A 24,642-nucleotide genomic window follows, 5' to 3' on the forward strand; every position below is an offset into this window, starting at 1 on the left:
GCTCAGCTCCCAGCTCCATGTGATATACCCTTCCCAGCGACCATCCAAGCTTTCTTGGGCTGGAGCTCTGCTTCCCTCTGTTATTTCATGGGTTCTGCAGGTCTAGAATTTGTTCAGAGCCATTTTTACAGGTTTTTTGAGGGACCTGGGGGAGAGCTTAAGCAAGTCCCTGCTTTCCAGCTGCCATCTTGGCTCTGCCCCCCAAGTAGATCTAATTTTCTAGTCTTAAACCTTAGTTACCCTCCCCAGTCTTTCTCTTCCTCTCACCCTCCATTTCTTATTGTTGTCCATTGATTACAGACATGTTAGACTCTTCATGACTCCTTTTGGGGTTTTCTTGGCAAAGATCCTGGAGTGTTTTGCTATTTCTTCTCTAGCTCATTTTATAGATAAGGAAACTGAGGCAAACAGGGCTAAGTTATACCAGGAATCTTGCTGTTCCTTGAAGAAGACATCCCTCTCTCAATTCCAAGTCTTTTTACTTGTTGTTTTCCATGCCTGGAAGTTTTTCCATCCTCATCTTCACCTTCTCGACCTCCCTAGCTGCTTTCAAATGTTAGCTAAAGTCATATACACCGCAAGAATCATTTCCCTATCCACCTTAATGCCAGTATACACTCCCTCAGTTGATAACCTCTGTGTCTATCCTGTTTGTACATAGTTGTTTGCTTTCTGGTTTCCACAGAAGATTGTTATTTTCTTGAGAATAAGGACTATTAAATTTTTTTGTTTGTATCCCAGCATTTAGTACAGAGTAGATTCTTCAATAAATGATAGGTGACAGACTGACTGATGGTCATAATGATCCTCTGAGGTAGGTACTATCAACATCATTGATCTCATGTCATCCTCAGGTGCAGAAACTAATCATTTTCTTGACAAGAAGAGAAACATGCCAACTCTAGACCACACTAATCTAGAGTATAAACAAAATGAGAGGCAATATGGCATCAGACTTGGAATCAACACCTGGCCTTTTCACTTATAAACTCTGTGGACACTTTCAATCAGTCCTTTCACTTATCTATTCCCCCCTCTTAAATGAAAGGTGTGATACACTTATCAGTTTGGCTAACATGATAGAAAAGAACAACAGATGTTGGAGGATGTGTGGTGTAATAGGAACAATAATGCATTGTCGGTGGAGTTGTGAACTAACCCAACCATTCTGGACAACAATTTGGAATTATGCCCAAAAGGCAATAAAACTGTGCAAACCATTTGACCAAGAAATATCATACCACTACTAGACCTATATTCCAAAGACATAAAAATGAAATGGACTGATATCTACAAATACTTTTAGTAGTTCTTTTGTGGTGGCAAAGAACTGGAAATTGAGGATGTGCCCATTAATTGGGGAATGGCTAGACAAGTTGTTGTATACGATTGCGATGGAATACTATTGTGCTATAAGAAATGATGAACAAGATGATTTCAGAAAAACCTGAGGAAGACTTACATGAACTGATGCAAAATGAAGTGAGCAGAACCAGGAGAACACTCCACAGTAACAGCAATATTGTACGATGATAAATTGTAAATGACTTTGCTGTCCTCAACAATACAATAACCTAAGCCAATTCTTAGTCACCTCTAATGAAAAATGCCATCCACCTCCAGAGAAAGAACTGCTGGAGTATGAATGCAGATGGAAGCATATTTTTTTAAAAAAAACTTTATTTTTATTTTTTGTATACATTTTCTTCTATAATATAACTAATGTTGAAATGTATAACCTTTATCAAATTGCTTGCCTTCTTAATGATGGGAGAGGAGAGATAGGATGGGAGAGAAACTGGAACTCCACATTATAAAAAAAGGTTTAGATTGTTTTTACATTTAATTGGGAAAAATAAAATATTACAATTAAAAAGGTATGAGTTCAAATGATCTCTCAAGTCCCTTCCAAGCTCCCAAATGAGCAGTTATTGTTTCACCAAACAATGCAAACAAGCTAAAGAGAAAATGAGCCTACAGACCACTGGCCATAAGATGCAACTAAGTCAGATCATTCTGTGAATATGTACAGTCAAACCCAGGAGCAGGATAACAAGCCCAAGATGGAATAGATCTACTAGAGTTTTTATGATAATGTGTCTTCACAGACAACAGTCACAGAGCTGCTATATCTGAACTTTATCACTTCATGACCTGTTTATACTTTAGGAGGAAGTAGCAGCAAGTGCCCTTGTAGAAGATGAAGTGGAGAAGGAAAGCTGAGCCAGACCAATGAGCATACAGGAAAAAGTCTATGCTAGAAGTGACACAATTTTAAAAGGCTTTCAAAAAGCCATTTTCAGGATATCTCAACTCAAAAGGGAAGAGGCATGGCTTCCCAAAGAACAATAAAGATCAAAGATCTATCCATTAAATATATGACATTTATATAGTGCTTTAAGTTTTGCAAAGATACACACACACACACACACACACATATATGCATACACATATATGTGTATATACATAAATATACATGTATACATAAATGTATGTATACACAAATACATATATGTGTATATCTTATTTGATCTCAACAACAACCCATGAGGTGTATGCTATTATTACTCTCATTTTACCGATGAAGAAACTGAGGCATAAAAAGTCCAAGGGACTTGCCTAAAGATAAACAGCTAGTAGGTATCAAAGGCAGGCTTCAAACTCAAGTATCCCCGACTCCAACTTTGGTCCTCTATTCATTATGTAATACTGCTAGTAACTGAGAAGACCTCAGCAAGTATTGACCCAAACACCCCATTTGTCATCTCTATAATATTCTTAAGAAAATAAGCTAGGCAAGCAAGATGGGTATCTTTGATGAAAACATACATAGGGATATATATTTTTTAATAGCTTATACCTTTATGATCACACACCTGAGTTGCAAGAGTAGTGGGCAAAACAGGTACTGAGGTGTTTATTGATTTCAAATAGCCATCTGATGTGATAGAACAAAATTCAGCCTTGAAGGCACTTCAACAAGGTATGTATCCCATGCAAGAATTACAATTAGATTAGACAATTACAAATACAACCAAACACATTGGAAAGCCAAGTACATGGAAGGTGAATATTGTCTAACCAATGATGACATGCAGCTGTATAGGGTAGGGGTAGAGAAGGGAAGAAGTGAAGGAAGTTGATGAAAGAAAAGAACAGATGTGAAGGACCATGCATTTTGGAAAATGGCCGAAGAAGAATAGAGGCAAAAGAGATAATACCAATGGCAATATGTGAAGAGATGATTAAAGAAACAGAGAACAACAAAGGACAGCTGGGAAGGAGAGATAAGTAGCAGTCAGATAATGCTTTAAGGTTATAAAGCACTCTATTTATCTTTATGGCAATTCTGAGAAGTACGTACATTATACAAATGAAGAAACTGAGGCTGAAAGAGGTTCAGTGATTCACTAAGGTAACATAGCTAAGGAAACATCTGAGGCAGGATTCAAACTCAAGACTTCCTGATTTCAAGGCCAGCATTTTATCTACTGTGCCATCTAAATGTCCAAGGAATCAAAGGGAAAGGAGCAAAAGAAGACATAGTATGTATTAAATAGACAAATGGATATACCCTTTACCCTATTTAGAGTGATGGTAAAAGGGTATATTTAATAACCCATTATTTAGTCTAAAACATATTGAACAAAAGGATTTGTCTATTTTTTGACTCAACTGAGCAATTAATTTTGCATTATCTAGGCAAAAATTCCACAGGTACTAAAGTGGTGCCTTCCATTTTGCTAATGTAACACTTTATATAATTGGGAATTTTATTTCCCAGAAAGGTTTGGAGAGTAAGTAAATAATGAAGATAAAAGTAACCTGGACTATAATTTAAATTAAAAAGGAAATTCAACCTTACAAAAATTAAAAAAAAAACAACCTACACTACTCTACAACCATGACTTTTTTTTGGCTAATCTAATTTTTAGCTTTAAAAGTTTGCTTTTTATCTATTATTTAAGGTTGCATAGTGTTCACTGCCAGTCAGAGAAATTGTGGTAAACAAGGTTCTTATTGTCATTTTGTTCTCCACTAAGGCAAGGAGTAACAGTCTCTTTTATGGTCACTAACTAAACTCACTTCTAAACACAGAAGTAATTTAACAGAATCCCCAGAGCATGTCAATCCAAATTAACCCCATGATGTCTTCCTTTCAAGACTCAGTATAAAGAATCCCATCCTTGAAATCACGACATTTTGGTTATCTGATTCACAAAGTATTGTATGCCATGAGCAATGTGGAAGCTTGTTTAATTTTCTAACTTTTTTTTCATTTTGAAGAAAGGTTTTTAACTAACTTTTGTAGACCCTTTACAATTTTAATGGCTGTTTTGGAAAGGTACATTCATGTGTGCATCTAGCAACTCAATTATTTGAAGAATTTTATATAGCCATTTAATTGTATTTCCTTAAGTATCGACATTATTCCATTAAGCATCCCCATGTAAATTATAAAATAAATCTGTAGTCTTCATAATCACGGAAATGGTTCTGAATGTGGAACTTAATAAATATGTGCTTGCTTGAGTTAGAAATAAATTAGTTTGATTTTATTTTAAATTGCTTCCAAAAGTGTGAGCATTACAAGTGGTTATACATGGAAAGCTTGGTGGCATATGAAGAGCACTCAGGAAGGAGGGTTCAAAAGCCTTCTCAGGCTTTCTACTAAGTTATGTGACCCTGAGCAAATAATTTAGCTGCTCTTATTCTACGTAATCCTTGAATAGAACCCTTGAACTGTGAAATAGAGGAAGCAGTGTATACTGCGTGCCAGCCAATGTAATAGCCAAGCATTTACAAATATTATCTCGTTTGAATCCTCACAATAACCCTGTGAGGTAGGTGCTCTTATGTTCTTCATTTTTCAGTTAAAGAAACTGAGGCAAATAGAGGTTAAATGTCTCACCTAGAGTCCACACAGTATAATAAGTGTCTGAGGCTGGTTTTGAACTCAGGTCTTTCTGACTTCAGGCCAGTTTCTCTACCCACTTTATCACCTAGGAATGCCAGGTATATAATGGCAATCTACCTCACCAGGACATTTTAAGGATCAAACAAAATAATATTGGTAAAGTGCTTTGGAAACCTTGAAGTTTTAAATAAATATGAGCTATTATCATTATAATCATTACTAACTAGTGAATAAATGTACAACTACTGCGGTTTTAGTAATGCTTTGCATGGGAATAACAGCATTAATAATAAAGTGATACCTTGCTGAAAAAAAACACACAGACAACTTTTTTTATTATCCTTATGTTTGTTAAAATATAGGGTGTTTCAAAAGTCAGTGTAGTTTTAAGCTATGAAAGCTTTAATAGCCATTACAAGTCAACAAGCATTTCTTAAGATTACTGTGTGTCAGCACTGTGCTAAGCATTCCGAATACAAATAGAAGCAGAAGGACAGTCTCTGCCCTTAAGAAGCTTACATTCTAAACTTCACTAGGACTTTTGGAACACCCTGAATACAGTATGTAGCATTCATTTCTTTTTAAAAAATAAGAACATGCATAAAAATCTTTTTAAGTGTCATACATAAAAAAGGACAATAATTTGAGAGGCAGTAAGATATAGTAGGGGAAGATACAGTAGATGCGGATGTAGATATAGTAGGGGAGACATAGAAATATTATTCCTTTTGTCCACTGTCATCCTCAGGTAAACAGTTTCATTAGAATGCATTTAATTTGCTTCATATCACTAAAGAATTCCTCAACATGTGCCACACAATGCTTTTTTTTTTTCAGATTCTTCCTTGTTCCTTTAATCTCCATTCTCTTTCCCTTTTAGTAAATAATCTCGTATCTTATATTAGGGATTTAAGAGATATAACAAGTAATGTTGTTTAATGACCCTTTGATTATTAAAACAAAGTAAGGAACAAAGCAAGAAGACATTTGCTCAACAAAATCATGAAAGAGATCCAGTGCAAAGTTCCTGGGTGAGAATAAATACTACGCTGGTCACGTCAAGCACTGGAATGTTGCAGAGATTTCTAGTGATATCCATAACATCTTATGAGTGTATGGCTTAATTATTCACACAAGGAAAAAAAAGCAGATGAAAATTCATCCAGATTCCAATATGTAGGTTGGATAGACAACCTGCCAAGTTCATCCATTAATAAATATATTTGAGATAGAAACTGCAAATGTTATTAATCAAGCAACATTTATTAAGCACCTATTAGTGTACCACGCACTGGCTAAGTGCTAGGGATACAAATATGGCAAAAAAGAAATGAGTTTGCCTTCAAGTAGCTTCAACCTAATGAAGGAAAAACATAGAAAGAAGCTGGAAATCGAGGTGCGATACATGTGGGAGATGTAAGGATAGACACAGGGGCATGGTGGAGAAGTCAGTCAGAGACTTCCCAAGTAGTGTAGCCGGTGACAATGAGGAGTATATGCTCAGGAGCCCCGTCTCCCCACAGTGAACCTGGTTTCTCCCCCTGTTACCATTCATGTGGGGTAGTCCGACAGGAAGAGCATTGCCTTTTGCACAAGCCAAGCGAATTTTCCTTCTAGGTTTAGTCCATAGCTAAGGTTGATTCTCTCCTAGGGTAATTCTGTAAGTTTAGAGGCTATAAAGGATCCTGTGGTAGAAATAGAATTCATTGGACAGGACAGAAGACCCTAGCAACCATAAGGTAATTTCTTTCTACACTGTGGTCCAAACCTTTAGAGTAATCCTGAAGCTTCTATTGGCTAAAGACCTATATACACTATTTGGTGGAAGGTGGGACTTACTTGGCTTATGATTTTATCATTCAAATGACAGAGAGAGCTACCATGACTATTTTGTTGTTCTTCATTTTCTGTGAGGTGAAAAAATGGTTTTCCCTCTATTTTGTTATGCTGTAATACTGTAATATTTTCATGGAAACTAGGGCCCTTTTACTATATCTTTGTAGATCCAAAGAAAAGTATATTTTGAAGTTCCAAAAAGAGAGTATATGGTGGTAACAAAGTGTGTTACCAAGAGGTGCTTTGAGAACAACTCCCCAATCACACTCCAATTTATATAAACCCAGAAAGTATAGATGCTGATTCAATATTATACATGTCTTTCTCTCTGGTAGCCAGCACAATCTCATACAAATGTAGGGTCACTAGGCTCAGGACAAGTAACTTTTTGTTCAGTCATTTCAGTCATGTCCTATCTTTCATGACCCCATTTGAGTTTTTCTTGGCAAAGAGACTGGTATGGTTGTCATTTTTCTTCTCCAGGTCAGCAGATGAGGCACTGAAGCAAATAGGGTTAATTGATTGGCCCAGGTCATACAGTTAAGTGTTTGAGGCCATATTTGAATCCAGGTCTCCTGGCTCTAGGCTGGCATTCTGTTCACTGTATCATTAGCTGCCCAATGTAATTTCATGCTATTTGCAATAATGCTTGTGTCTTGCAACTTTAGGGTTGCTTTAAAGAATTGTATTTTAATTCAGAGATTTTTTTAAAAAAATAGATTTTTATTTGTACTAATATAGATACAAAGGAACAAGGAAGAATCTGAAAAAAAAAAACATTGTGAGGCACATGTGAGGATCTTTAGTGATATGAAGCAATTAAGTGCATTTTAATGAAATTGTTTACCTGAGGATGATAGTGGACAAAATGAATAATATTCACTCATACCTTGAACCAAAGTCAATTCCTGTATCTCCCCTACTATATCTGTATCTGTATTTACTGTATCTTCGCCTACTATATCTTGCTGCCTCTCAAAGTCGATGTGCTTGTTTATCCTCATCAAATATCTCTTTTTACCTAATTTGAACATTACTGGTTATTTATCGTGATTCCTGCAACCGTCTTGTCATTGATTAAAGGGTCGCATCTTAGAATCACAGATTAGAGATCTGAGAGGCCACTGAGTCCACCTCCTCATTTAACAGATGAGGAAACTGGGGCCCAGGGAGGTAGAGTAACTTGTCCAAGGCCACACAGATGATTGGCAAATGTCAGAAAGAGGATTTGAACTCAGAATCTCTGAATTTAGATCCAGTGTGTTTCTCATTATACCCTGCTGTCTTAAGTTACTGGATGAAAAATGTGGGGTTCATAGATTTAATAAATCTGACAGAGAATTTGATGATGAAATTTAGAATAACAGACTGCCTTTAGAAAGGTCTGTTGTAAAAAAAAATCTGTGAGATAGCTTTTAAATTTGACGCATTTATTCATCATCCATTTTTTTGCTGTGATTTTATACTACTTTAGCACAATTTAATAGCAACTCCTTAATTTCCTCTTCTGGTTATGGCAAATTTAACTTCTCTGGACCTCAGTTTTCTAATTAGTCAAACAAAGGAGTTGAATTAAGTAATGTCTAAGATCACTCCCAGCTCTAAATTTTCTTTAATTCTATGACATTTAGCCTACAATGTTCTAATCTGGCGCTTATTGTTGTCCCATTAAGACACGTTAAGTAATTTGGTAATGGGCTTTATGAACAGAGATGCATATATGTGTAGGCTATGTGAACTTAATTATGTAATTAATTATATTCAACTTCCATTACAATTACTAATTGATGCAAGAATGACATCCAGCAACAGTTAGAAAACTGGAGTGGTAGGTGGTTAGGCCCTATGGTCCTACTAGTTCAAGTATGCTAAGAAATTATGTAAATTAGATGGGCTATATTTGGTCCATGGAACTCATCTTAGTCTCAGAGGGCTTTTGGGAATTTATTACCAGGATCATGGTTTTGAAGTTGTTTAAGGAGAGGCAGTAATTTATGTTTCTAGATAACTAATAAGTAGATATCTGTCTAGTATATGTGTGGATACTGGTTGAAACTAATGTAAGAGTATGTGGGTTTCTCTAAAATATGAAAATAAAATCTATTATCCAATTGAAGCCAAACAAAACCACAAGCATTTATAAGCACTTAATATGGGCCAGGCAAAGTGTTATAGTATAGGCTCTAGGGTGAAGAAGAAGAAAAGAAGATATTAATAATAACAACATTTATATGGTCCTTAAATTTTGCAAATAATTTCTGAGGAGTCATAATTTTCATATTATTCCCCTTGTTAGCAGTAAACACTATTGCTTCAGCACTTTTTCTTTTTTTTAAGGTTTGCATACCCTGCAGAGTACAATACTTGGTGTTCATTTATGGTATTTTCACTTTTTCTTCTTTCTTATATGCTAATGCATACTATGTTTTTACTTACTAGTTTTAAGAGATGCATTAGAAATCCTCATTTTTCCCAAGTTCCTTGGAAAAAAAAGAGCAAGATGAAGACCTGGGAAGTTTGAATTCTGAGTAAAGGGTACAAAAGAATGTTATGTTTAAATTCATGAATAATTCAGGAATTTGTAGGAAAAAATGAAGAGAATGCATAGGATGACCATTAACTTGAAGAAACACTAGGAAAACAATCTTAATAAGCACCATGGAATAATGACAAAAATCCTAGGAGGCAAAAGACATGGGTTCAAGTCTTGCTTCTCATATAGTGTAATAGCATGAATGTGGGTGGGCTGCTTAACCTCTCAGTCCTCTAAACGACTAAGATCACAAGTGGCAGGTAGGTGAAAATCTGTGTTAATATAAGGAGTTTTCTCACATTTCCTATAACACTGAAATCACAAATTTGGTCCAAATAATGCCAATAACTGTTTTGATTTGTATGGTGCTTTAGAACTGCAAAATATTTTATATATACATGGTCTCATTAAGTTTTCAAAATAGCTCTATTCTGAAGGCAGTTATGATGAAGATAATGAGGTCCAGATTACTTAAGAAACATGCCTGAGGTAATTTAGTCAGTGTGTGGTAGAGCAGGGACTAGAACCCAAGTCTCTAGACAAAGTATGATTTTTATTTCTGCTACATCATGCTAAATGATTAGCATTCTGAATGATTTTGATAAATCAAGATAGTATCATAGACTTTGATATGAAACAAATGGAAATAAATAAAGTAAAGGAAGGGTAGGAGAGAGCATGAGGAAAAACAAAATATTTTCTTAATGTTTCATTGCTGGGTCATGTGGTTAAGATTATTATTTTCTTTTGGCTGGTAATAATTTTGTATGCATTTGTATTAAACACAAGATCTTATCGGAATCACAGAATCACAGAATTTGAGAGTTGAAAAGGGACCTCAATGAACATCTACTGCAATGTATACACAAAAGGAATATCCACTGTACAATTTTCAACAAGTGATTATCTGTATTTTAGAGACAAAGATGCTCAGTAATTGACCTCAGTTCTCATCAGGCAGTGGTGTTGAGTCTATGCATTTTAGAAGTGATGAGAAACATTTTAGAAATGACACGTCTAGAGACAAACAAGGAAATTATCTTTAGGTTGGCACAGGCTCATAATCACTGTTTCTTTTTTTTTCCCATTTTTCAACAACTTGAGGAAACAAAAAATATAATTCCAGTATATCTAAGGAAAACGGGTCACCAGAAGCTGATCACATGGAATTAGCTCACATTTTGATAACACTTTAGAGTTTCTAAAGTGATTTCCTAGCAACACTTTTAAAAGTATGTAGTAAAAACAACAGCCTCATTTTACAGATGAAGCATTTGATGCTTAGACAAGTTAAATGATCTGTCCAGGTTCACATGGCTAGGAAGTGGCTAAGGGAGATGTGGAGTCAAATTTTCTGGTACAAAAACTGTTATTTTCCTTTCATTATGCTGAGTTACTTTAGTACACATTTTTATGCTACTTATCATCCTCTTAATTTAATGAGCTTGTGTCGGCAATCGCCCTTTTAGAAAAAGTCGTAACATGAATCTTGAAAAAATTACCTGCATTCCCCACTGATTTTTTTGCCCTTTTCTCACCCTCCCCATACTAGTCCTATCACATAATCCTTTGGCATGAAACCCATAAAATTAATGGAATTAAGTGTTTCCTTTCCACAATACTGGTCGGTCACTATCATCTATTGCCATGATCCTTTGAAGGCAAAGTTGAAAGCAAATATATAAGACTCACTCAATAAAGTAGACTTCCCCCTTTTCTGTATAGGCCATCTCCCAATTATCAGGCAATGGGCCCAACTCATCATTTTCTTCAGGTTTAGTCGGCTTCGCTATATCCATCTCCTCCTTTGGTTCCTCAGGCTGACTGTATACTGGTGCAGGATAAGGCTGGGAGGGCATCTCACCTGAGGCACCGGTACTCTTGTCTTCCTGCTCACTTGATTCTAGGAGAGAAGAACACAAATAATAAAAAAAAGTTTAGTTTGTTCTGTGGAGATCTTTCCCAAATGCATGTGGGAAATGAGTCTAGGGACAGGCAAGGAAAGCGTCTTTGGGCCTAAGCTCACTGGCTTTGTCTTCTCTCCCTCCTCTCCATATCTAAGGAAAACAGCACAAAAAAAGAAATATCCCTTGTCCGTTTTATAATGAAGGAAAAATGGTTTACTCTGTAGATTGAAAAAAAATCTGTACAATAGCTGTAAAAGTTTTTGTTTCTTTCTCTTCTTTCGTTCTAAATCTACCAGATCAGTACTCCATTGATAATTTACAATATCATCTTGTTCTTGTCTTTTACATTGATGTCTTCCTCTCTCATCTTTTCTCCACTTTCTCATACCATTTTTTTAAAAAAAAATCTTCTTGTTCTTTTCTACCTTCCCCAATTTTAGCCCTACTAATAATTCCACTACATCTGCCTGGTAACCAACCCACTGGTAACTTGCTGACACATGTGACCTGTTGGTGGCACTCAGAGATAACAGTTTCACGGATGGAGAGCTGGAAGGAACCTCAGTGGTCAGCTAGTCTGACTCAATGATTTTATACATGAAGGAACTGAAGTCGGAGAGATTAAATTGCTTTCCTTAATTCACATAACTAACGTGTCAGAGCTGGCATTTGAACCTGTGTCCTCTGGCTATAAAGCCAGGGCTTTTTTAAATGAAACATAAGAAAGACAGCATGACATAGTAGAGAAAGGACAAGCTTGGAATCAGTAAAGTCTCATGTTCAAGTGCATCCTCTGAGATGTACAATTTATATGTTGCTGGCCAAGTTAAATGCTGGCCTCTAAAACTAAGCAACTATTTAAGATTATGTTCCAGGTAAGTTGTCAGTCTTTAGTAAGTGGAGGGAGTTTCTACCCAAAGAGTTCTCTAAATCAATAAAATCACAGCTAGATTGAAAATAGAAATAAAAAAGAAACCTGAAACTTTAATATGAGTTTACTATAATCCAGCTGCCTAAAAAGACACACAAAAGCACACAAACTACACAAGAACGAAAAAGCTTTTTTTTTTTAAGTTTGCTCTTCAATTATCTCTCCTGTAGACTTAGCAAAATGCATGGCAGCTAATGAAAATGCCTAAGGTTTCTAAGTTCTTTGCCCTTAAGACATCAACTCTTTTAGGATATGATTACAATATGTAGCCAAAGGTGACCCTCTCAGGCTGTAGTAGAAATTATTCTGCCCCCCTCCACCCATAAAAACCAATTCTTTTGTCTTATGCAGTTTATGGACATCTGAGGTAGAAACTATCAAAATTACGGAAAGGCATAGCATCAAATATTTATCCTCTTTTAATGGTTTGTGCCATTTTTTCCCCCACCTATCAGTCACCCATCCAGGATGCTGACATGGAAATTTTCCAGAGGAAAAGATGTAACCTTTGTCAGGATATTATTTTCCCTATTATAAAGGAAAAAAAAAACCATCCCATGAAAACAGTGAATTGTGATGCTAAGTGATCAGACCCTGTAGCTGGCTGTGCATATAGCTTCTACCTTAGCAAATGTAAGGAATTCCACTGTCTGGTTGTGATGTATTGCTCATAGAATAAGGTACCACTTGAAAAAAAATCAATATTTTAAAGAATTAGTATTATTTTGTATTTATTTTTATTGTCATCTCTGAGACCTACTGATGACTAAAACATGTTTTCCTATCCTATAAATACTCCATGGTAGTGACCTTTCCATTCATTCACTCATCATCATTCTGTCACTCATCATTCATTCATACTTTCTTTCTTCCAGTAAATCATAACCTCTATCTACAAATGCAAGCCATTGTGCCTTGACATCCTGAGGAGAGAACAAAAGAATTATCTTTTCAGACCAATGGGCTATTAGTGTGCTAAAATAACTAAGTATCAAACAGACAGTTTATATATTCAAATAGTTACATGAAAAAGGCAGCTGGGTGGTGCCATGTACAGAAGAGCTGCCCCTGGAGTCAAAAATACTTGAGATCAAATACAGATTTAGGTACTTATTAGCTGTGTAACCCTGGGCAAGTCTCTTAATCTCTGTTAGCCTTAGTTTCATCTTTTATAAAATTGGGATAATAAAAGTACTTATCTTTCATGGTTGTTTCAAGGATAAAAAAAGATTTTTGTAAAGTTCTTTGCAAACCTTAAAAACACTATATAAATGCTAGCAATTTTTATCATTATGTACTTTCCTTTAGTTTTGATACAATAATTTATAGCATTAGATTAATTCTCTCATGCTGAATACCTCTCTAGTGCCCTTTTTTTATTTACAAACACTCTTCTTATTTATACCCACATACGATATGTATATGTAGTGAATACTATATATTAACATTCCATCAATCATGCTAAGGCTATCATTTTCTTTACTTCCAAATTTTTAGATAATCTATACTCACTGAATATTAACTCAACAAAGACTCATTCTTCAATCTCCTACAGTAAGGCTTCTACTCTCACTGTCTATAGAGATACATTCTCCCAGGTTGCCAGTAAAATCCCAATTGCCAAATCCAATGCTTCTTCTCAGTCCTAATCAAGCCTGATTTTTCTGAATAATTTACAAGTTATTCCTATTTGATACTTTCTTGTCTGCTGTGATAACTTGGTTTCTTTAACAAGATTATCTCTATTCTGATTCATCTTCACTTCTCAAGCCCCCCTTTTGGCAGTGATAAAATCAATTATTTATTTTTTTCTATTGATAATTTTTTTAAAATAAATTTTATTGGTTTCTGTTTCTCATATTATACAGTTATTGCCAGTGTCCCTCCCTATCCCTCTACTAAAAAGCCATCCCATAAAACAAAATATTTTTAAAGAGTAAAAAAATCAGCATAATTGATCAGTACACTGAAAAAAAATTGAAATATGTGCAACATATAACACTTTACTTCTCATGAACATGAAGGATTGGGTTGAGGGTGTCTTCTCGTATCTTTGTTTGAGTCATGCTTGATCTTTATAATTTTGTTATATTCACTTCTGATTTTTTGGTGTGTGGGTTTTTTTCCATATTATTTTAGTTATTGCATAGATTGTTTTCTGGCTCTGCTTGCTTCTCTCTGCATCAGTTCACGCAAATCTTTCCATGCTTCTCTGAATTCATCACATGTTGATATTTCTTGTGGCAGAGAACTATTCCATCACATTCACGCACTACAATTTATTTAGCCATTCCCCAATTCACAGGCATACACTTTGTTTCAGTTCTTTGCCATCACAAAAATTTCTGATATAAATATTTTTATTGTAGGTGGGGTCTTTATTGTTACCATCCATGCCTTCCTTGGGATATAAGCTCAGTAAATGAAGTCTCTCATTCAAAGAACAATTTATTCACTTTATTTGCATAATTACAGATTCCTTTCTGAAAGGTTGTACTATTTCACAGCTCCACCAACAATGTATTAGTACGGCTATCTTCTACAACAATTTTTGGTTATAGAAACTGTACTAACAATACACTCACAAGTTCTTGTAGCTTCCTACAACCACTCCAACTTTGACTATTGCCATTTTTTAGTCAGCATTTCCAATTCTCAGGGTGTGAGGTGCAATCCCAGGGTTCTTTGATATCTTCTCTCTTATTAGTGATTTGGAGCATTTTTTCGTGTGGTTGTAAATACTTTGAAATTCTTTTGAGAACGGGTTTTCCACATCCTTTGACTATTTATCTACTGGTAAATTGCTATTAATGATATATATATATAGATATATATATAATATATATATATAATATATATGTATATATCATATAATATATGTATATACACACACACATGTACGCATACATGAATATAATATTTTATATAAATATACACATACATACACACATGCATATCTATGATGTATATATTTATAAAAGATTTGCTAGTTATTTATATATCTTAGATGCCAAACCTTAATCAGGGAAATTTGATACAAAGATCTTTTTTCCTCATTCAACTGTTTCCCTTCTTATTCTAGGCACATTAATTTTATCTGTGTAGAAATGTTTCAGTTTCATATTATCAAAGCTATGATATCTATATATCTATATCTACATATCCATCTGTCTATCTAAAATTCTCTGTCATTGTCACTTTCTCTTTTTGGTTAAGAATACCTTGTCTACTCACAGTCATGAGAGGTATATGATCTATTTCCCTTCTAGTTTTTTTTAAATAGACTGATATTAATATTAAGATTGCATACTCTTTTAGAATGTGTTGTAGAATATACTATCAATGCTGGTCTAAGCTTGATTTCTGGCAGATTGCTATTCACTTTTCCCAGCAGTTTTTAACCAATAAGAAAAAATTTTCCCTAGGTGATTTATGATATAGTTGAGGCCTAGAAGTATTATTTTTCCTTTATCTCTATTTCTTTTCTTCATTTCCTTGATTTTCTAGGTCTTTGGTTTTTCCAAAAGAATTTATTATATGATCAAATTTTAAAAGTATCCCCTGCCACGGTAATTTGATTGGCATAGTATTAAACGTATAAATTAACTTTGGTATTGTAGTTATTTTATTATTTTGTCATGGCCTACCCATGAGCACTGAATATTCCTCCAGCTGTTTAAGTTGTTCTTCACTCCTTTAAAGAGCACTTTGTAACTGAATCTGTCCAATTCTTTTTCATGCATTGGAAGGTAGATTGATTCCAAGATATTATATACATTTTAAATTTATTTGGAGTGGAATTTCCTTTTCTGTTTTTGTTTCTTGTATTTTGTTATTATATAGAAATGCTGTTGACAGAACTGGATGCTGAGCTCTTTCCCTTAGGCTTAGGAGGGTGCTGCATATTCTGCCCCCCCCCCCCCCCGCCGTGCTCCCCTGCGTCCTGTTCCAGTGTCCTATCTCGTTCCCTCTGTTCCTCATTTTTCTGAACCAGTACAGCTAGTGCAAGCATGAAAGCACAGGGGCTATAGGACTGAACTCTGTAGTTTGAGTTTTAGGGTGTGGGAGGAGTTGTGTCTGGAATGTGGGGTTGAGCTCCATTTTAAGCCCAGATACCTCTCTTGCCCCTTTCCCAATTTTTTAGCTTTCCTACAAGCATATTTTCAAGCACGAAATGCTGTCAACCAGAATACTGTCTTTTTGCTGCCCTATTGCTATAGTCTAGAACCGTGATCTCCATGGCACTGGAGGGAGGAAGTAGGACTGAGGTATGGGGTTGGGTTTTGTTGCAAGCTTATATGATCATTCCTTAGGTACACTAGTGCAGCCTTATTACAGGTAGCATGGGAGGTGGGAGAGGGGGTGCTAAGTAAGTTCAGGATAGATGTTAGTTCATAATTTTTTAACCTTCCTTTAACCTTTGCCCTGCCCTAGACCATAGAAACAGCTGAAGTTGCTTTATCTTTGGTGTATAATTTCTATTTTAGACAGGGTTGAGAAGTCACAGAGATCAGAGAAAATATCTAGTCTTCCATCTTGTTGGTCCCAATAATTTATATAGATTATTTGTGCATGACCTATGGTCAAGCCTTCTGAGCTCATATTAGTCTATCAGGTCAGCAGGTCACGCTGTACCTTGACCCTGACATAGTGATGTCATTTTGGTCATCTTTGAGCATAAAGGACAACCAACCTAATAATTCATTCTTTAAGGAAACCTCTTAATCCATTGTCTCAGTCTTCCTCACTGAATCCTTCTGTTCTTCCAAGGACTCTCAACTCTTTCATGTCTCTATCCTGGCTGCCTTAGGGATTTCATCCATTAGCTTGGCTTCAACTATCATCTCTAAGTGATCACTAGTCACTCCCCTGAGTTCCTGTCCTAAAGTTCCAGCTCAACCTAGGTAACTCCAGAGGCAAAAGTTAAACTAATCATCTCTCAAAAACCCTCCCATCTTCTGAGCATATGCCAATTAAAGTTCTAACTGTACTTCTCTTTTTCCATATGGCACATCCAGGTTTGAGATCTCTGGATCATGTTTGAGCTCATTCCATTTACACTCAGTTGCCAAGACCTATTGATTGAATCTTTGCAATGTCTATCACAGCTGCTAATCTTCCCTAGTTACATTACAACTGTCCTAGTTGAAGATCTTTTCTCCTTGACTACTATAATCATCTTCTAATTGGCCTCCCTGCTTCCAGTTTCTCCATTTCCAAAAAATTTACTTACAGTTGCCAAACCAATCTTTCTAATAAAAAATATCTGATAAAACCAAACAAAAATACTCTTAATGATTCTTTAGACATTCAGAGCCCTCAATGACTTTGCTCTAATCTATCTTTATATTTTTATTTGACATATTAACCTTCACACACTTTCTGCTCAAACCAAACTGAGTTGACTTAACCATCCCCCAATCATCCTTCCCTTGTTTACCTCCTTGCTTTTGCATGGTCTTCCATTTCTGGAAGGGGCTCTGAACTTCTCTGCTTACTGAAATTATCCTATACCTTTGAAGCTCAGTTTGTGTTATTACTTCTTGAAATCATTTGGTACATGTAAGCCCGTTGAGGGCAAGGATTGTTTCATTTTGGCTTTTGTGTTCCCAGTATCTACTACAGATGGCTGCATATAATAGATATTTTATAAGTATTTATTGAATTGGATGTCCACACCTAGAAGTGATCCTACTCTTTTCAAGTCTCTCATGGCATTCTATTTCATCTTATTTATGTCTTATCAGTTTCTAACTTGTATTATAGTTATTCTTTTTTTCTTTTTTGTAGGGGGAAAGGTAAGGCAACTGGGCTTAAGTGACTTGCCCAAGGTCACACAGCTAGTAAGTGTGTCGAGTGTCTGAGGCCGATTTGAACTCAGGTCCTCCTGACTGCAGGGCTGGTGCTCTACTCACTGCACCACCTAGCTACCCCAAGTTATTTCTATTTATATTTGTTCTCATTATACTTGTAAGCCCCTTAGGGGTAGGACTATTTCCTCTTCCTTCCTTCCTTCCTTCCTTCCTTCCTTCCTTCCCTTCCTTCTTCTTCCTTCCTTCTCCTTTCTTCCTTCCTTTTTCCTTCCTTCCTTTCTCCCTCCCTCCTTCCCTCCCTCCCTCCTTTTTTGTATTCTTGGCACCTAGCAGAGTACCTTGCATATAATGTATTAAAATTAATACGTGTTTCATGAATTGAAGTGATTATACAGATCAAAGGAATATGTTCCAAATGATGTGTTAGTTGAACTATGTGATCCATGACGCCAATATTTCTCATTTCTGTATCAACAATGCACTGAAGAGTTTACTTTGAATCAAAAAGTGATATTACCAATGATTTATTTTAATAAATCATGCTTCCCAATAAATAAGCATTTATTAAGTCATACATTAAATACCTAACATGTGCCAGGTACCAGGCTAGACTGTAGTAGGAAGAATATCTACCAGAGTACCCTACCATGTGCACTGGATTAGTTCATTTCCTTAAAATTCATTGGAATTATTGTCAAGATTTAATTGGGTCAAGGGCCTAAAGATGTGGACAACTGACATTACTTTATTTTTGCTTTAATAAAAATAGGAACAGGGAGCTCTAGGTCCTCTCTGAACTTTGGCTGACAAGCCATCATGGGGAACCCAGAGGCAAATAAGGTGAATTTAGCTCAATCAATTTGTGGTGTCTTCACAGTATATCCTTGTTGAAAATCCTTCCTCTGCTATGGCTAAGCAAATCTCTTTTTGTTAACTGTTGAATGACCTATGATTATCTCATTTTGTTTCAATACCAGAACTAAATTACAAAAGGGCAGTCTGATTCAGACCTAACAACACAGGCACTGGTGAGACAATGTCACAAATCAAAGAGGCTCTGTCCTCAGTGGGCTTACATTCTATCAGATTATTTTGGATGTTATTTGAAACTAAAAAGCCACTAGTTATAACAGAAAAAAATAAAAACAGCCCTGGAATTCCATACAGACCCAGCAAATTAGAGAATGACAAAAGATGGGAATTGACAATATTTTAGAGGCTGTAGAAAGTCACATAAAATGATGCAGTATTGGAACTAAGATAATGTCTGTGTGGGTGCAAAAAAGTAGACAGATTCAAAAGATACTGTGGCAATGGAATCAATAAGTGGTAACTGAGTGTGTGTGATAAACAGGAGATAGAAGAAGCAACATTCCACTGTTGGCGTAGCTGTGAAGTGGTCTAACCATTCTGCTGAGCAATTTGGAATTATGAGAAAAAAATTACTGAAAATAACCTTATCTGTTGACCCCAACATCAGTCTATGATTCCTTTTCTTCTAGCTCAACAAAAAAGGGGTAGGGCTAAGATTAAAAAGAGAGAAAGAAGAAAGGAAAAAAGGAAAGAGGAAAGAAAGGAAGATAAAGAAAGAAAATAAAAAGGAAGAAAAGGAAGGGAAAGGAAGAATGAGGTGGAGGGAAGGCAAGAAGGATAGAAAAGGAGGAGGAGGGAAGGGAGAAAGAAAGGTTAGATTTGTAATCCTGTGAAATTTCTTTAATATAAGCCAACTTGGGAAACACCCAAATAACCTCATCACTATTTTTATTTTACAGCTATATAAAGTTACTCTTTTAAACTCTGAAGGAGCAATTGAAAATAGTCCTTTCAACTTTCAAATCATATTTTTTAGAAATTTTAGTCAGATGTAAAAAGGAATTTTTAAATACTTTCTATGATTGTGATCTTGACAATAGCTACTTATTATGGAGTAATATATTTTTGGTAAGCATTTGGAATGTGTAAGGGTAACCATGCAGAAGAACACCAAAGTTGAACTGAGGTGAATGGAGCAAGCTGGATTTAATTGATTCAGAGTTATGAAATCATAAAAATTCACCTTGGGCTGTACTGGAGGCCAGTTAAGAATGACTTTGGGTATATTACAAGAAAAAAATGAAACAAAAGACCAAAGTTTTCTAAAAATAATAAAGTTTTCTCCTTCCAAGTCTGCTTATTGTTCTTCTCCTATATTTCCCCCAAAGAAATAGGTACCTGAGAAGTGTTAGTTTCATGTATAATTTCCACAGGACATTCTATATTATGAAGTCTATTATAATAACAATGATCATTATTTAATCAGTAAGTTGTATTGAGTATTTCCTGTATGCTTAGTATTATACTTTAAAAAGGGTGCAAGTCATGGTTACAATTCCTAGGAATTTAAAACCTCTCCCTTCCTCCTTCCTTCCCTGTACTCTCCCTCTCCCCCCTGCCCCACCTCTGTCTTTCTCTCTCCATATACATGAATATGACTTATGCACAATCTCCGTGCACATCCATTCTTCTAACACTGGGTACTTGTGGTTGAATTCAAGGTTTAAGGAGAGAGGCATAATGTTATTAGTTTTCTTAATATATAATATGAATATTTTTAATTAAAAACACCATCTTATTAAATTATTTTACTTTGAACTATGTGATTTCTTCATAATAAAAATAAACACATTGGTATATTTTATTGAAACCATCTGTTTTCTGAACAACTTGAACCAGATATCTAGAGCTCACCTCAAGCTCAATATGTCCAAGAAAAGTCACTATGGCAATCCTGCTATAACCTTGTCCTTTTCCCAACTCTCCTATCATTTAAGGAAGCCATTGGAGCTGACAACTTTGGTGTTACCCTCAATTTCTCACTGAGATTAAAAACTCATATGCCCAATTTGTTGTAACATCTTGGTGTTTCTACCTTCTCAACATTTCTTGTGAACACCTCCTTTTCTCCACTCTCAGTCACCATCCTAACACAAATCCTCATTGCCTCATTGGTCTCCCTGTCTCAAAGCTCTGCCTACTCCAATCCAGCCTATACTCAACTGCTTAGGTTTGACCAAGTCATCCCACTACTCAATAAACTTTCGAGGCTCCCTATTCTCTTCAAGATCAAATGTACCATCCTCTGTTCGGCATTTAAAACTCTTTACAATCTGGCCTTTTCCTATCTCTCTAATCTTCTTCTACTTTATTCCCCCCATATACTCCAAGATCCAGATACACTGGTCTATTTTCTATTCTTCACACATGATGCTCCATGTCCTAATTCTATGTATTCTTAAAGTATCTTCTGATTCTATATAGTATCTCCTAATTCTATGCCTCTGCGCTGGCTATCCTCTATGCCTAGAACAGTCTGCCTCCTCACTTCCCTGAGGCTCTTCAAGACTCAGCTCAAACCCCATCTCTAACAGAAACATTTTCTTGTCCCTTCCCTCTGAACTTACATTCCATCTACTCTGTCTATATTTTATATGTTCAAAGCTCCTTACATGTTATTCCCCTCCCCATTGGAATATGAACTCCTTGATGACAAGAATAGTGTTTTTTGCCTTTCTTTTTATCCTCTGCACTTAGCATAGTGCCTTCTATACAATGAGATCTTAGTAAATGCTTATTGACTGATTAGTGGGAGTTTATGAGCTATGAATTGGAGAGGATCCTGTTGGAGGGTGTCACCACCCATGATAGGTGCTATGTTAAAATATGGAATTACCAATGAAGTACAATGCAGCAGATACGTAGTCAGACCATGGCAGAAAGTAATGCTGCCATCATTTTCTGCATTATGGAAACTATTCTTTGTTAATTTGATCTAAGACCATAAGATCAAATTAGTCTGTTTTTTGGCTATCATGTAGCATTGTCGACTCATTAATCTTGCAGCACACTAAAACCCTCACTTATTTATTACATAGACCATAATCTAGCCATAGCCTCTTGAATCTTTCTTCATCTAGTGGAATGTTTTGAATGCAAGTACAAAATTTAACATTATTACTATTAAAAGTTCATTTTATTAGAATGAAATTATTATTCAATTGTCAAGATCTTCTGAGATCATAACTCTCATTTATCCAATTAGCTATCTCATCTTTCTTTATGCCATTTGCAAATTTGCTATAAATTCTATTTATCCCTATCCAAGTTATTGATAAAAACTAAATACAGTAGAAAATTACAGATAGATCCCTGGGGTATTCCACTAAAGACTTCCCTCCAAGTTGATTCCTACTCTTTGTACCCAGTTATATCTAGTCATTGCTAAATTACCTAATTGTACCACTGTGTAGCTAAAATAGCTACAACTCATCCAAAAGGCCAGCATGATAAATTTTGTCAAATGTCTCCCTGAAATCCCAGGATGATATCTTATGGCGTTGAGCTAGTCTGACATTCTAGTAACTGTCAAGAAAGGAAGGCAGCTCCTGTCCAAGTACTCCTTTGAATCTACTATGAAGGGTCCAATTGACATGCTAGAAACTCATTTCTAAATTTCTTTACATGACATTGCTGCTAATGAACCATGCAGGCTGTCCATGTTATCTAATGCGGCATGCCTCTTTTTCTGATCACCTTCTTTCTGTAACATTACATAATTCATTATACATAATAATGTAATACATAATCACGTAATACATAATATGTATTACATACATAAATACAGAATTGTCAATTCATCATATAATGTAGCCTATTAAAGAAACTTTTTAAAATCTTTACAAATCTTTTTCATTTTTTACTGTTTGTTGTCCTTCCAGTTTTATCCAAATGTGTTCTCAGAACACTTTGGCTGACTCTGGACTCACATCAAGCTATCCATAAACTTGCTTTTCCCCCCTTCACCATTTCTTTCCATTTCATAAGGTGACAATATTATAATCTTTTCCAGTCTTCTTCCATAATATTTTCCAAATAAACTGGAATTCTAAGTTGGTAAATTTAAGTGGCCATATCTCTGTACTCAGCAAGAGCATCAAGTGTTTGCTGGCTAATGCAGTTTCTAGTCTCTTTTACTCTTCTACCTGTGGTGATTTTTTATATTACTTAAAATTTCATTGAAAAATGGTTCTGTGCTATGTTAATGTTCATTTCCCATTTCCAGCACTGATAAGTCATTGAAAAACATTAATTTTTTTAGCTGCAAGTTGAGATTTCTGTTCATTTTAATTTTATTTTCTAATTTGGTATTGATTTTTATTTTTATACTAGCAACTTAATGGCCTTTCTGTACATAGTGATCTTACTCAAGAATGATTATCACATCAGGAACCATTTGTTTCTTCCCTGCTAATTAATTTCATTTAAAAAATGTTATTTGAAGCTCTCATTACTCATCATTGTTTAATTCTCTCCTTGAATGAATAAAAGAAATAAAAGGATTTAATAAGTACTTAATATGTGCCAGGCTTGATTGTAAGATCTGGGTATACAAATACATAAGTGAGACAGTCCCCACTCTTAAGAAGTTTACATTCTATCTGGGGAGAAAATACATATAGATAAGGTGTCTGAGGCATCATAAGAATGGTTTGTTGAGCCATGGGGCAATTGATGGATATACACTTTCCAGAAATAATGGTCTTATCAATTTGATTACTGATCCATTTATCCTTATCACATTATTTCTCATATGTATAATGCTTATTTGTCTATATATTTTTTCTCTCTATTAGACTATGAGTTCCTAGTAGATAGACTATATTATTTTTTCATATTTGAATACAGTTGAACATTATATAAAATATAGATATAAAAGGTTGAATTCTAGACTTTAGAATTCTAGAAGTTTAGCTCAATATAATAAATAAATGTTTAATCAATTAATAATGATTACTGAACTCATTTGAATAGAATTCAGTGGTTAAATATTAATGCTCTCTTTGGTTGCATTAAGAGAGAGGTTGTATTCAGAACAAGGGAGTTGATAGTTCCTTTATAATCTATTTTAATGAGACCTCATCTAGAGTACAATTAGCCCTTCCACAGCACTGGGGTTAGAGGTGTGGTACCTCTGTGATCTGCAAAGTCTGAGTAAAATTTTTTTGTCCCTCCTCTTATACCAGAGAAGAAATCTGAATTATTATGGTATTAAAAGAATAAATTTTATAGATATTATTAGTACTACACATATTTTATGCATTGTAGTCTGCAGTTTCTACAAAACTCCCCCCAAATTCCCATTTAATTTATCTTGCTGATGTTCCATGTATGGAAACCTCAATGGGGAAAGTGGTGATGTGGAAGGCATAACTATTCTGTTTAGTTCTGAGTGAGGCATTTTTGAAAAGATAAAGATAAGTTGTAGAATATCTAAAAGAGGGATGGAAAACCCAGTGACCAAACTGTTACTGTCTTGTTGAAAGAATTGAGGATATTAACCCAGAAATGACAAGGTAGGAAGATTTTCAGAAAAGAGACTAGTCAACAGTCAGCCCACAAGCACTTAAGCACTAACTACCGGGAATAAAAATACAGGAGAAGAAAAGGCTGTCCCTGCCTTCAAGGAATTTATGTTCTAATGGGGGAAGCCACTACATAAAACCTGAAGGAAGCTGAAATACAGAAGCAAGGCAAATGTGATGGTATTAGGTCAGGGGACACGGTAAAGAAAGTCTGAGAGAGACAGCAATGCATGCTGCAGAGAAACAAAGAGATGGCTGACATAGATGTCTTTCTTAAAAATAAAAATTTTAAGAAGGGCCACCCAA

The 24,642-nt window shown here is 35.4% G+C and overlaps 1 protein-coding gene across 1 annotated transcript in view; it reads right to left on the bottom strand.

The window, feature by feature from the left end:
* Window positions 1–24,642, bottom strand: part of LOC118851096 (membrane-associated guanylate kinase, WW and PDZ domain-containing protein 2-like) — a 95,046-nt gene that overhangs the window by 10,123 nt on the left and 60,281 nt on the right. The window contains exon 3 of the mRNA XM_036760649.1: window positions 10,980–11,190. Coding sequence (XP_036616544.1) covers window positions 10,980–11,190 — 211 coding nt within the window. The remainder of the gene's footprint in view (window positions 1–10,979; window positions 11,191–24,642) is intronic.

The sequence above is a fragment of the Trichosurus vulpecula genome, chromosome 5 (genome assembly GCF_011100635.1).
Source record: "Trichosurus vulpecula isolate mTriVul1 chromosome 5, mTriVul1.pri, whole genome shotgun sequence".
In the NCBI taxonomy this organism is placed as follows: domain Eukaryota; kingdom Metazoa; phylum Chordata; class Mammalia; order Diprotodontia; family Phalangeridae; genus Trichosurus; species Trichosurus vulpecula.